Source organism: Chlamydomonas reinhardtii, chromosome 12 (genome assembly GCF_000002595.2).
Source record: "Chlamydomonas reinhardtii strain CC-503 cw92 mt+ chromosome 12, whole genome shotgun sequence".
Taxonomy (NCBI): domain Eukaryota; kingdom Viridiplantae; phylum Chlorophyta; class Chlorophyceae; order Chlamydomonadales; family Chlamydomonadaceae; genus Chlamydomonas; species Chlamydomonas reinhardtii.
In genome coordinates, this window is record NC_057015.1 from 5,795,341 (window position 1) to 5,807,162 (window position 11,822).

The 11,822-nt window shown below is 62.2% G+C and overlaps 4 protein-coding genes across 4 annotated transcripts in view; 2 read left to right on the forward strand and 2 right to left on the reverse strand.

Annotated features, from left to right (window-relative positions):
- The window catches only part of CHLRE_12g533351v5 (uncharacterized protein), an 11,568-nt gene extending 9,976 nt beyond the window's left edge, over positions 1-1,592 (forward strand). The window contains exons 21-22 of the mRNA XM_043068602.1: positions 357-461; positions 938-1,592. Of these exons, the coding sequence (XP_042918697.1) occupies positions 357-461; positions 938-1,153 (321 nt within the window). The 3' untranslated portion in view covers positions 1,154-1,592. The remainder of the gene's footprint in view (positions 1-356; positions 462-937) is intronic.
- A 186-nt stretch (positions 1,593-1,778) lies between these two features.
- On the reverse strand, positions 1,779-4,384 carry CHLRE_12g533400v5 (uncharacterized protein). The gene is made up of 5 exons (XM_043068603.1): positions 4,140-4,384; positions 3,959-4,010; positions 3,369-3,446; positions 2,815-3,011; positions 1,779-2,404 (listed from the first exon to the last, which is right to left on the reverse strand). Exons 1-5 carry the CDS (start codon positions 4,212-4,214, stop codon positions 2,138-2,140), a joined length of 669 nt encoding a protein of 222 aa, XP_042918698.1. The 5' UTR covers positions 4,215-4,384; the 3' UTR covers positions 1,779-2,137.
- Positions 4,385-5,664: 1,280 nt separating this feature from the next.
- CHLRE_12g533426v5 (uncharacterized protein) lies at positions 5,665-6,458 on the forward strand. Its single transcript, XM_043068604.1, has 2 exons — positions 5,665-5,991; positions 6,259-6,458. Exons 1-2 carry the CDS (start codon positions 5,760-5,762, stop codon positions 6,276-6,278), a joined length of 252 nt encoding a protein of 83 aa, XP_042918699.1. The 5' UTR covers positions 5,665-5,759; the 3' UTR covers positions 6,279-6,458.
- A 105-nt stretch (positions 6,459-6,563) lies between these two features.
- On the reverse strand, positions 6,564-11,144 carry CHLRE_12g533450v5 (uncharacterized protein). Its single transcript, XM_043068605.1, has 6 exons — positions 10,683-11,144; positions 10,389-10,590; positions 10,041-10,251; positions 9,758-9,914; positions 8,576-8,716; positions 6,564-8,229 (listed from the first exon to the last, which is right to left on the reverse strand). The coding sequence occupies exons 1-6, from the start codon at positions 10,875-10,877 to the stop codon at positions 7,882-7,884; spliced, it is 1,254 nt and encodes a 417-aa protein (XP_042918700.1). The 5' UTR covers positions 10,878-11,144; the 3' UTR covers positions 6,564-7,881.
- Between the last annotated feature and the right edge of the window lie 678 nt (positions 11,145-11,822).

Genomic DNA, 11,822 nt, shown 5'->3' on the forward strand with positions numbered 1-11,822 from the left:
GGTGGGTGGGTGGGTGGGTGGGTGGGTGGGTGGGTGGGAGGTGGGTGGGGTTATGTGCCCGAGCCCAATGGGGGCCGGGGGGTTGCAAAGATGTTACAAGGGGGTTGGCCGTTGATGTGGAGAACTGAGTGAATGAATCACACGTATGAAGTGTTGACGGGGTGGAGGGTGTAGTAGGGCGGGAGGGGGGGCGGAAGCCACCTCTGCCAGCACTGGAGCTGGAGGCGGGGGCATGTGTACGGCGTGTGTACGCGTCCTTGCTCTTGCACGAACCCAAACACACACGGTCCTCCCACCCGCACCCTCCCACACACCCACACACCCACACACACACACACACGCACACACCTGCACAGGACCCGGCGGTTGAGTACCTGGCGGGCAAGGGCTACGACCCGGCCTACGGCGCCCGGCCCGTCAAGCGCGCCCTGCAGCGGGAGCTGCAGACGCACCTGGCGCAGGTGAGGGCAGCCCCTCGGGGGGCGGGGGCGGGGGTGGGGTGGGGGTCTTAGCAGTTCATGTGGAGGACGGAGTGGCTAAATCACAAGCGGGTGGGGGCAATCAAACTGGCAATGGGTGGGCGGGGCCGGTGTGGTGACTTGGCGGGCCGATAGCCGCGCTCCCTGTCCTGTGGCACATCCACCCACATGGTCTCTTCTGGTTGAAACCAACGTTAAAACAAAGTAACCCACCCAAGCCAACCGACCAGCCATCCACGTACCCACCGCACCCCACCCAACCCCACCACACCACACCAATGTGTCGGGCTGCAACCGCGCTTCTTCTTAATTACCGTAGTCATGAGTGTAGCCCCATCCCCCCTGGCTATGCCTTCACTTCTTGAATTATCATGAATGTAACCCCCCTGACTTCACTTCGTAAACTTAATGCATGTAACCCCCCACCCCACGTGCGTGTTCACAACCCGCTCCGTCAGGCGCTGCTTCGCTCCGAGTTTGTGGAGGGCGACATCATCACCGTCACTCTGCGACCCGACGGCGCCGGACTGGCCCTGGCGCGCAGCGGCTCCGTGCCGCCCACACCCAAGGCGGCAGCCAAGAAGGCGGCGGCGGAGGCGGCGGCCGCAAAGGCGGAGGCGGCAAAGGCGGAGGCGGGCGCGAATGGGCATGTGGCGAACGGCGGCTCGCATTGAGGGATGGTGCAAGGGGGGTGCCACTGGAGCGGCGCGGCTGGCGAGGGGGTGGCGGATGAGGAGGCGGCAGCGTTTGTGTGTTTTGGGGATGGGGGCGAGGGGAGGCGGGCAGCTGAATGACTGGAGCGTGTGCGCTGTGGGACCGAGGTGGCAGTTGAAGGTTTTGGAGCGGGGTGTTGATGGGGAGGGAGGCGGGTGTGCGGTGGGGTCGGGGCAGTGGGCAATGAGCCCCGGCCGCGTGGTGGAGCGACCGACGGGCGGGACGACCGACGCGCTGCTGACTGACTGACGGGCCCGACGGGCTGCAGCTAGTCGTACTGTCTGGGTGTGCGATGGGACAGTGGTAAGGCAAGTCCCGTAGTCGTACTGTCTGGGCAGGAGTCGTAGGGTAGGAGTCGTAGAGGACTGGGCGGCCTCGGCCCTGTAACGGCCACATGTTGTCAGAGCTCGCTGTTACCGATACGTGTCACCCATGACAGTATGACACGCCTCGCCCAGCCACCGCGCAAAGCTGGCCAGTGCGGCTGCATCTCTGTGCGGCGACCCGCACCAGCAGTGCGCCCCAGTGGTGCCGCGGCGGGAGAAGCAAGCACACTGTGGGCGGAATGGTAGCTCTACGCCACACAAGTACGGTAGATAACTGTGGGCGAAACACGCCCTGGGGCACCCAGATATGTCTTTGCCGACAGTCCTACTACGCACACACACGTTCCCGGGGCGCGCAGCGCCACCGGCACCTCGCACCACCGCCCCACTGCCACGGCTCCGCGCTGTGCGCCCCTCACTCGCCCAATGCCACACCCCCAGCACCCCTCGCTCATTCCCTCATGCGGGGGCCACGACCACCATCTCCGGCACGCCTCCTGCACACACGCCACCCCACCCCAACCCCCGCCCCCCCTCTCTCCCCGCCTCTCCCCCCCTCCCCCTGCCTACGACTTCACTTCTTAATTGAGCATGAATGTAACCCCCACCCTTCCCCCGCTACCCCATCTGCCCCTGCCGCATTTGCCGGTCTATCTCGTCCGCATCCAGCTGCCCCGGTAGCCGCCGCACGCCCCGGTTGAAGATGCTGTAGGCGGACACCTCGCCTGCGCGCCGCTGGCCCAGGTTGAGGAAGATGGAGGCGATGAGCCCCACCAGCAGGAACACGGGCCCCAGGCCCACACGCGAGGCCGCCACGCAGCCCGCCAGGAAGGCAAGCGTGATGGCGAAGCGCCGCGGCCGCACCAGCACCACCCATTCGAGAACCTGGAGGGGGGAGGGAGGAAGGGAGGAAGGGAGGTGGGGAGGAGGTGGGGAGAAGGAGCAAGCGGGCGTAGGAAAGGAAGGAGGCGTTGCTGGGGTGCGCACGTGGGGTGGGCACAGCGTGGTGTGGAGGCAACAGGGCGCGCGAGCGAGCGGTGGCAATGTGAGCGGCGGGCGGGTGGGTGGGCGCCCGAACTTCAGAGATCACCTCAGGCGTCGGTAAATGCTTGGTATTTCCAGGGTCACACGAAACACCTCCGCCCCCGTCCCCGTCCCCGTCCCCGTCCCCGTCCCCGTCCCCGTCCCCGTCCCCGTCCCCACCCCCACCCCCACCCCCACCGCAGCCCCGCCCCCGCACCCGCGCCCCCACCGCAGCCTCAGCCCCAGCACTCCGCGCTCCGCGCTCCACTCACCCAGTCGGGGCAGCGGCTCCGCAGCCACTCCACCACCGCCGCCTCCCACCGCGCCGCGTTCGCCGGCAGCTCTATCCGTTCGTCATCGTCATCGGCGCCGCCGCCACTGCCGCCTCCCCGCGCCGCCGCCGCCCGCGTCACCGCCGCCATCACCTCGGCTGACGGCCCTTTGCGCTGCGGTGCCACTAAGAGATGGTCTGCACATGAAACACATTACGACAGCACGGCATAGCAGGCGTTGTCCGTGTGCCGCCATGTATTGGCCGTCTGTTTCGGCGTGTGGGTTGAGCATCATTCAGGAGCGCTTGCGGTTTCTGGCGAGCGCCTCCGTGAGACCCGGCACCACAAGGCCTGACACAAGGCAGCAAGCGCAAGAAAGCCGGGCTGACACAGCCAGTCCCCACGACTACAGTCTACAGCCCCCCAGACCCCTTAGGGGATGCACGTGTCCCGCCGTCCGCATCCGTCTCTCACCTCCTGGCGCCCCCTCCCTTCGATTTGCCTTCCCGCTCCCTCTCTCCCTCCCCATCCCTCTCCATCTGCCTCCCTCCCACCTCCGTCCTGCAGGCTGACCAGGTGGCCCGGCTTGTCGGTGGGCAGTGCGCCGCCGCGTAGCACCACCTTGATGCCGCCTGCGCGGTGTGCAGCACAGCGTGGGGTCAGCAGCAACCCAGGCAACACACGCTGCAGGACGCCACCGGATCACTGCGGCACCACGCCGCACCGCACCGCGCCACACCGCCAAGTGCAAAGGTGCAGTACGGTGTGAAGGATGTGGTGGCAGCTGCGCCACTGGCCTCAGGTCGGGCGTCATCAGCGGATGAGACCACGCCAGGACAAAAGGCTGCGGCAGGACCTGATGTGCAGGACGGGGGTGCCATGCATCCATGCATCGTCCACAACACTTGGGCTGGGGCCTTCCACTCCAACCGGATTGCACGCAAACGGATCGCACGCAAACAGGATTAATATTCCACAGATAGTGGCAAGGGTGTCTCGTCAATCTACGGCGTGGGCCCGCAGCCACGTGGCAGCGCCCGTCTATGAGCAGGACGGCATCGCATCTGCGTGCACCCGCCCGTGCACCCGCCCCAAACTCCTGACGCGGTCTCGCAGCCCCCAGGCCTCCCCGCCCTGGCCTTGCCTTTGGTGATGGCACCAAACGCCTCCTCCGCTGTTGTGACTATCTGCTCCACCTGCAGAAACGTGATGGGAGGCCGCGTGGTTGGCAACAGCGGGCGGCGAGGCCGAGAGTCCTTAACAGTCAGAGAGTCCACACGCCAAGCCCAGCACCTAGCCCATTGTCGGACAGTGCCTCGACTCACTTTACATGATGCTGGTAGCTCTGCTACATGCCGTGGACCCGCTATAAACTGCAGCGTCACAGAAACGGTGCTCATCGTGCACGGCTGTAGTGTCAACGCAATTCAACAGAAAGGAAACAGGACGTTGTCAGCGTCTACGGTTTTCAAGCAACGAATGTTCTTGCAGGAATTGATGCGAAAGCAGGAGCTCGTTAACTGCAAGGGTGAGAGGAGCGCTTCTGGGCAAGACGACGTTTCATATGTTGTCCACAGATTGCGATTTGTGTAGCTGAGCAATATTTAGCTTGGTGGAGGACCGGGTGGACTGCACGGTGTTGTGGAGTTTGGTATGGCACGCTCACTCACCACGCTGGCACACTAGCGGACCGCCATGCGATCCATGGGGCGTGCCCCTAAGGGAGTCAAGTGACATGGGACGCAACGTACGGTGTTATAATGCCGAGCACGAGAGGAGGCGTGTGCAGGTAGTGGCCCTTAGAGGCGTAGAGCTGAGGTGAAAGGAGGCTGGCAAGGCTGGGGGCGGGCGACCATCGCGCTCGAGCTGCCACTCGCCCGAACACCTGCCAAGCTCGGCGAGCTTCATCCTTAATCCCTCATACCATTCTAACTCCGCACCTAAACGCGTGCAGCTGAACCCATCGTGGAGTGCGTGCCCCCTCCCTGTCAAATGCCGGGGGCGCCCCCTGCGCTGGTCCCCGCCGTTCCCCGCCTCCCCTCCACGGATTCCGGCGCGCCCAGGGGTTGGTGGTGGGGGGGGGGGCTGGCCGGCCACTGCTGCGCTTCTACTGCTGTGTCAACGGGCCCTCGGGCTGCAGCTCGGCGCTGCTGCTCATGAACGTGCTTCGCCTCGCGTTCAGCTTCGCGGGCATCGGCCGGCTGCTGCTGCCGGCGCTGCTGCTCACGAACGCGCCACGCCTCGCGTTCAGCTCGGCCGACTGCTGCTGCTGGCGGCTGCGCGAATACTCGCGAGCTTTCTTGCGCCTGGGTCCGTAATCCGAATCGGTGTCAGCCATCAAATGCTAAACAGTGAGGCAACAGTGAGCGACCGGGGTGATTCGGGGCCTCGGGGGGGCTAACAGCAGCCACGCACGGACCGGTGATTCAGGCAGGCAGGCACGGACAGGGGCAATCCTGGGGGGCTTCGCCCCCCCCCCCTGGGACGCTTCGCTTGGGGGGCTCAGCCCAAAAAGTGAGTCGACGTGGGGGACTGTAGGGCAGTGCGAAGCAAGGATTCAAACCGATGGGGCGACCTCTTCCGCACGCCTTCGGCCAACGATGCGTGTGCCGCGCAGACCCATACGTGGTGGCAGCATGCCGTTGCAAGGGTAAACCGCAGTGCAGTGTTTAATGGGACAGTGGTAAGGCAGGTTGGTAAAGTCCCGTAGGGTGCAACTGATTCCCAGAACCCAACAGATGGCACACAATTGGCAACGGCAGGGCAGGAGTGCGCGGCTGGTCGAACGCCGGAGTTCCTGTACCGACGAGTTGCTGGCTGGCTGGAAGTTTGCTGACGCGCATTCCTCACGCTCCGGGCGCCCGGCCGCGGTGCAGTGTTGGACGGCGCAAGAATGCAGCAGCTCTGCCTTTGCAACTCCAGCATGCTGCGGCACTCTTGCGCGCATGGTCACGATACACCTCTGGGCCACCATTTCATCTACGGCCCAACTCGCCACCTTCTCCCAGCCTACACTCCCATTCCTGCGCTTGCCCAACTTCCACGCCTGGCCCGGCCCCAGGGAGCTGCTGGGCGGCAAGACGCTGGAGGAGGCGGAGAGCGAGGCGATGAGCACCCTAGAGCCCGCCAAGCGCATCGCGGTGGCGGCTGCTTCCATGACTTCGCCGACAACCTGGTGTGAGTACCCGAGCCGGACTGAGGCATTGCGAGGGTGTGTATGGGTCTGCCATCGCAAGGCGGCCAGTCTTTCACCTTGACGCACAGCAACTAAGAGCGACCGCGGCTGGCAGACAGCGCCGCTACCAGAACCGAACACCAGCTAAACGCTTCGCTGCTGTGCCCTGCCCCCATATCGCCAGCCCCCACCCACCCCACATGGTGTCTCAGTCACTGGTTTGTTTGGTGACGGACCCCACCCCAACCACCTCGCCCTTGCCCGCACAGGTCGTTCCTACACGATGTAGTGGACAGTGCGCCCGAGTCAGACGGCGGGCCGCCCACCGTCACGGCGGAGCACGTGCGGGCCTTTGTGGAGCACATGGCGAAGAAGCAGCGCACCCGGTGAAGCTGAGGTTCGTGCATGGGCGCCTGTGGGCGGCTGCCCCCCCCGGCGAGCCCCAGTGCCCATGTAATGTTGATGTGCACATTGACGGCGGGGGCTGGGCGTGGCGCAGGATGAGGAGGGGTCACTCGATGGGCAGGGTGGCAGCCATTCGGTTTCGGTAGGACTCATGGACCGCCATGGCGGACCAACAAACGATTTACAGCCCCGATAACATGAGTTTTATAAAGGTTGACAACAAAGATGATTGTCCGCTTGCATTGAACACATGGCATGCATACCGTACGGTATGCTGCACTGATTACAGACCAGGCTGAGTTGATGAGTGGCCGCACACACGAGTGGTGTGATACGACGTCCCGCATTTAGTCGCACGAATCCCTAAAGACTGACCCAGGCATCAAGACCGCTGTAAACGCATGCACGCGCGTGGCCTTGCGTATTGATTCCACCAACCCCAACTTTGCTGCAAACCCTCCCGCGGTCAAAGTAAGTCCGTGAGACTCCACGCACAGTGAGTCCTAGCCAAGCCTCAACCCGCCAGAGCCCCACCGCTGTGCCCCAACGCCACAAGCCTAGGCACAGGAGTGCCGGGAAACGTCCAGGCCGCAGCACACACGCACAGCGCACGCACTAACCAGGGCGCAAGCGTCCAGGCACTAGAACGGTCGCCCACACATGCATCCTGCCCACACACAAAGCCACCAAGCACTGACAACCTCTCACGGCGAGGGAGGCGGGGAATCAACGTCATACGGCAAGCGCAATACCATGCCTTCACCAACAGCCCGAGAGATGAAAGGATGCGCAGACGGCACAGTGTCCCAACCCTTTGGCCTGATACCCAAAGTCACAAACGTCTGGAGACGACCCCAGAAGTCAGCTACGACGGCAAGTCCAATGCTCAGCACCCGGGCCGACGGCAGCTTCGCTCGCGCCGCCAGCCCGGCCATAACCATACGCTGCCGACCAAAGTCCAGGGCAGACATAGCAGCAAGACACACCACATCCCACACAGGTGGCGCAAGCCCCGCAGGCGGGCGCACTAGCCACAACTCCTCACGAGAGAAGGCACTTAGAGCATCCTCCCAGAGATGGTCCAGTAAACCCGCCGTTGCCACTTTGGCCAGCTCTAGCATTAACAACAATCTCTCCACCAGGCCCACCATACCGGCGGCACAACAGCCAGCGTGCCCAGGTCCGCCTGCCAGTGAGGCCTACACACAGCGCCCCACAACATACGCTACACGCAACCGAGCAGCTTAACCTATGCAGCAGGTGAAGCTGTTGTACCGGTAGTTGCGCGTCTGCATCAGTCCTACCCAACAGCCCCTAGCTTGGCCCAGAGCCGGGTGATCGCATTCCATGTTGCCGACTCGCGTCCTGCGTCCTTCTTGTCACTCCTTCTTGTCACCAATGCAACCTACCTAACACTTGGAGCTACCTGGAGCACATAAACAAACCCTGCTGTACATCAGAAACTATACTGCTGACATGACAACATCTTAGTCTTCAATGCTGGTACGTGCGCTCGCAAGTCCGCCTTGAGCCTTCATGGCAGCCAGCTCTGCTTCAGCCTTGATTGCCCGTGCGTTGGCCGCTTCCGCCTGCGCCTTGGCTGCTTCCGTCTGCGCCTTGGCCGCTTCCGCGTCCGCCTTGGCCGCTTCCGCGTCCGCCTTGGCCGCTTCCGCCTGCGCCTTGGCTGCTTCCGCGTCCGCCTTGGCCGCTTCCGCGTCCGCCTTGGCCGCTTCCGCGTCCGCCTTGGCTGCTTCCGCGTCCGCCTTGGCCGCTTTCGCGTCCGCCTCCGCCTTGGCTGCCCGTGCGTTGGCCATGTTCAGCTCCTCCACAACCCCCTGCAGAGTGCGTCATAGGAGGAGTAGTAGTAGGAGGAATGATAAAGATCATAATGAGTAATTTGGGCGTGGCCTTAGAATGCGGATGTTACAGAGGGGACACTCCCAGCACCCGAAGACGCCAAGCCATCACATGCTATCAGGGCCCAACTTGACTCCAAAAAACCCGTGGTCTTAGGAGGCAGAGATAGACTGGAGAGAGGTTGGTCGCGACCTGGACCCCTGTTCCCCAACTCTGCATAATCACCAGTATTAGATAGCACTGGCGCAACTACACAAGTACCAGGAGCAGACAGCGCTATCTTGCCAACCCACTAGACTCAACTTGGGCATACATTTAACCCACCTGGGCCTGCTGCAGTATCTGTGCCTTGTTCACCAACGACTTGGCCCGGGACTCCAGCGCTGCGCTGCTCCGGGCCATGCGGTCCTGCAGGCCCGCATGCTGCTCCCCGGGATAGATGATGTGGTGCAGCATAGCCAGCATCTGCAAGAGTACACGTAGAAATGGTAAGCATGAAGTACATCAGTTCAGCAGTCCCACTAGTGAGGGCGCCAGGGCGGGAGATAACGGCTGCACAACATACCTTAAGGTAGCCGCCGTTGGCGCAATTGATGAAGGTGTGCACGGACTTGAAGTACGGCAAACAAAACCGGGCAAGCATGCCATTGCTATCAGTGCGCATATGTGTACATGTGTTGGCCCCACAGCCACACGGGTATGACGCCGGTCTGAAGAGGTGCAAAAACGTGTCCACACGTGTTTCTCCACGCTCGCGTAGACTTAGCCTCACTCTTTCAGGAATTAAATTATATGACATATAAGTTTGACTCCCGTCGCATTCTGCGAGGGTGGCTGTCACCACATTTCGCGAGGCATGCTTTCGCCAGGGTCGCACTCTTAAGCCCGGGAGCATGTTTCTAGTCTCCTTGCATGTATGTTTGATGACGGCAACAATAATTGGCATCAAAGCGCGGTAATTGAGAAGCCTGTTCACCGCGACGTCACCGAATAGGCCGCAAACAAAATATTTGAGGTCTCTATAGTATCAAGGTGATACTTTTAGAACGCTGGTAGCTGATTCGTAGGTCGGCCTGACGACCGTCGCCGACCGTGCCAAGCTGGGCGGAACGCATCCCCCGGACGCCACGCGAGCTAGACCAGTCTAGGCCGTGTCGTCCGCCGGGGACCACGTTCGCCGGAGTTTGGGGACCGGACGACAAGGCCAAGGCAGGTAACCAGGCTGTGCCGTTTGACCCCTCTCCCAGACCGGCGTCATACCCGTGTGCCCCACAGCATGGATACAGGATTCAGCTGCAGCAAGGGACACGCATCTGCTCATCACGCCTAACAGCGCCCTGGTGGCGGATGTCTTCGTATTTGGTGTGTGCAGCCACCCATCATTCTACATGTCAAACCACAACTTGCAAGGCCAAAGCCGCATACTTGAGCCCCTCCCCACACAAAAGGTGTTCCCACAATGCCCATGAACCACTGCGTATCAACCAGCGGACCTGCCCCACGCACCCGCTTCAGTGCGAACCGTGGTGGTGCCGCTGTCGCACCGGCCGACTCAGTGACCGGGGCTGCGGCGGCGCTAGCTGCGGCACCGCCCACCCCTTCACTGCAGGGCAGCCTGTCCACGCGCACAAAGTCCCATATCTTCACGTCTGTGAGGAACACCCTGTATGCAGGAGTGATGTTGGTGGAAGCGGGGGCAGCCACATTGGGACGTCATGCATAGTCATAACAGTACTACGGCACTGGTGCCACCATTACGTTCGCTGGAAACAGGCGCGGGTACACTCACCACACGGAGCGTGTTTGGGCTGGGCTTCTCTTTAACAGCTCCAAAGCAAGAGAGAGCGGCTGCCAGATTTGGTCAAAGAAGTTCATAGTCAGCTCCACCTCCCCAACCAGCAATGGTGTCAAGCCGTCGGGCCGCCCCACCATCTCCAGGCCGCGGCAGATCGGAAGCGGACGCTGCGCAGGCGCACGGACCAGCACGAATTCTGACCTGCCTGTGGCCGGGTTGGGAAGAATCCTGGTTGGCGTAGTGCCCAAAAAGGCGTCAAGCACACGCATAGACGCAGCTCGCCCGCGCAGTCGGCGGACCCGCATCACCCAGGCAAGGACACACACGCTTCGGCCCACTTACCCGTCACCTGAGGGCCCGTCAGCATTGCCTCGTCGGCAAGCACGGTTGGCGCCTCAGCCCAGTCCTCCTCATCATCACTGTCGTCAGACTCGTCCGTCCGCGCGTTGCCGAGCGCCACTCCAGCAGTGCCCATGCATACCTCACCGTCAGTGCCACCGGAGCCCACTTGCAAAGCCAGCAGGTTCTTAAGAATCTCCCAAACCTGTCATGTGCCCACATAGGTGCCCAATAGAAGCGAACACTGCTCATTTGTCCCACTCGTGAGCATCTCTCGGCCCAAGCGTTTGCACGCACCTGGATATACAACGGGGCCTCTGTCGTGGTCGGCTGCAGCACGTAATCGGAGGCCAGCATGTGGTCCTTTACTGTTGAAGTCGGCAAAGCCTCCGGAAGCTCAGATAGCGCGGGCAGCTCGTTGGACACGTAAAGCTCAGCCAGGGTCACTGCCCCGGTCTCGACATAGATTTTTCTGAAAACGACCTCAGTCATTTGTGAGAACGCGATTGCCCGGGGCCTAGCACCCTCCGAGCACGTATAGCGGCGTTTTGTAGGCGGTTGGCTCATGGTGGCTTGGCGCAAGACTACATACGTACACAAGTGAGTGTTTCAGCGGCTGCTTTGTTTGTACTTGACAGGAGATAGTTTTGGTCCCAGTGGGATGATGGGTACAGGAATGGCCCAGGATGCGCCAGGGACCGAAATCTCCTTTTAGCTGCACTACAAGCGCGTCATGTGCAAGTGACAGCTTTTCAGGGCGTGTGGAAGGTGAATGGGCATTGGCGAAGCAGCAGGCTGAGAGTGAAGGCGGGTGGATGCAGGCCCATGCTGGATGCAGCGGGTTGGCCACGCCCAGGAGGCGACGGGACGGAAGGAGCGCGTTAAGAGACGCTCCCATTTGTCGAGTGGGCAGCAACGAAGGAGCTGTTGGCAAGAACACAGCGCAGGGCTCCAGACCCCGCACACTTGAGAACGCGCAGTCCGAGGCATCGCGAAATCAGCCTGCCACGGGTGTGTGATGGGACAGGGTTCAGGCAGGTTGGCGAGGTCCCATAGGGTGCAGCTGACGCCCGTACCCCAAGCAGACAGCAAACAGTTTGCAGCAAACAGCCTGCCACGGGTGGACAGCGCCATAGGGCCATACCCCAAACCCGAATGGTGAACCCCATAGATAGATGCGCGGGCGCCAGTCAGCACGCCGTCAGCACTGGCCCACTTGGAGCAGCGCGCCCATGCATGTGGCCCGGCTGGCACACAGTCACAGCACCTGCAGCCTGGCACCTGCACCAGCAGATCCGGACTGGACCACCACCACCAACAAGAATACGAGTACGCCTCTCAGTCCCACACACGGGGTCTGGGGTGGCAATGCGCGAAGTGGGAATTGCAAGGGACTATCCTCCCACGCGGAGTCAGGCGAGTATGGACATAACAGGA

Bases quoted from the DNA above. Each gene is read 5' to 3' on its own strand.
- CHLRE_12g533400v5 (XM_043068603.1), bottom strand. From the start codon at position 4,214: ATGAGCACCGTTTCTGTGACGCTGCAGTTTATAGCGGGTCCACGGCAT. The intron at 3,447-3,958 runs GCAAGGCCAGGG...CACACCGCGCAG, and splicing joins GTTTGGTGCCATCACCAAAG to GCGGCATCAAGGTGGTGCTA. The intron at 3,012-3,368 runs GTGGGAGGGAGG...TTTCATGTGCAG, and splicing joins GGTCAGCCTGCAGGACGGAG to ACCATCTCTTAGTGGCACCG.
- CHLRE_12g533426v5 (XM_043068604.1), top strand. From the start codon at position 5,760: ATGGTCACGATACACCTCTGGGCCACCATTTCATCTACGGCCCAACTC. The intron at 5,992-6,258 runs GTGAGTACCCGA...TTGCCCGCACAG, and splicing joins GACTTCGCCGACAACCTGGT to GTCGTTCCTACACGATGTAG.
- CHLRE_12g533450v5 (XM_043068605.1), bottom strand. From the start codon at position 10,877: ATGACTGAGGTCGTTTTCAGAAAAATCTATGTCGAGACCGGGGCAGTG. The intron at 10,591-10,682 runs GTGCGTGCAAAC...GGCACATGACAG, and splicing joins AGGCCCCGTTGTATATCCAG to GTTTGGGAGATTCTTAAGAA. The intron at 9,915-10,040 runs GTGAGTGTACCC...TCCTGCATACAG, and splicing joins GCCCAAACACGCTCCGTGTG to GGTGTTCCTCACAGACGTGA.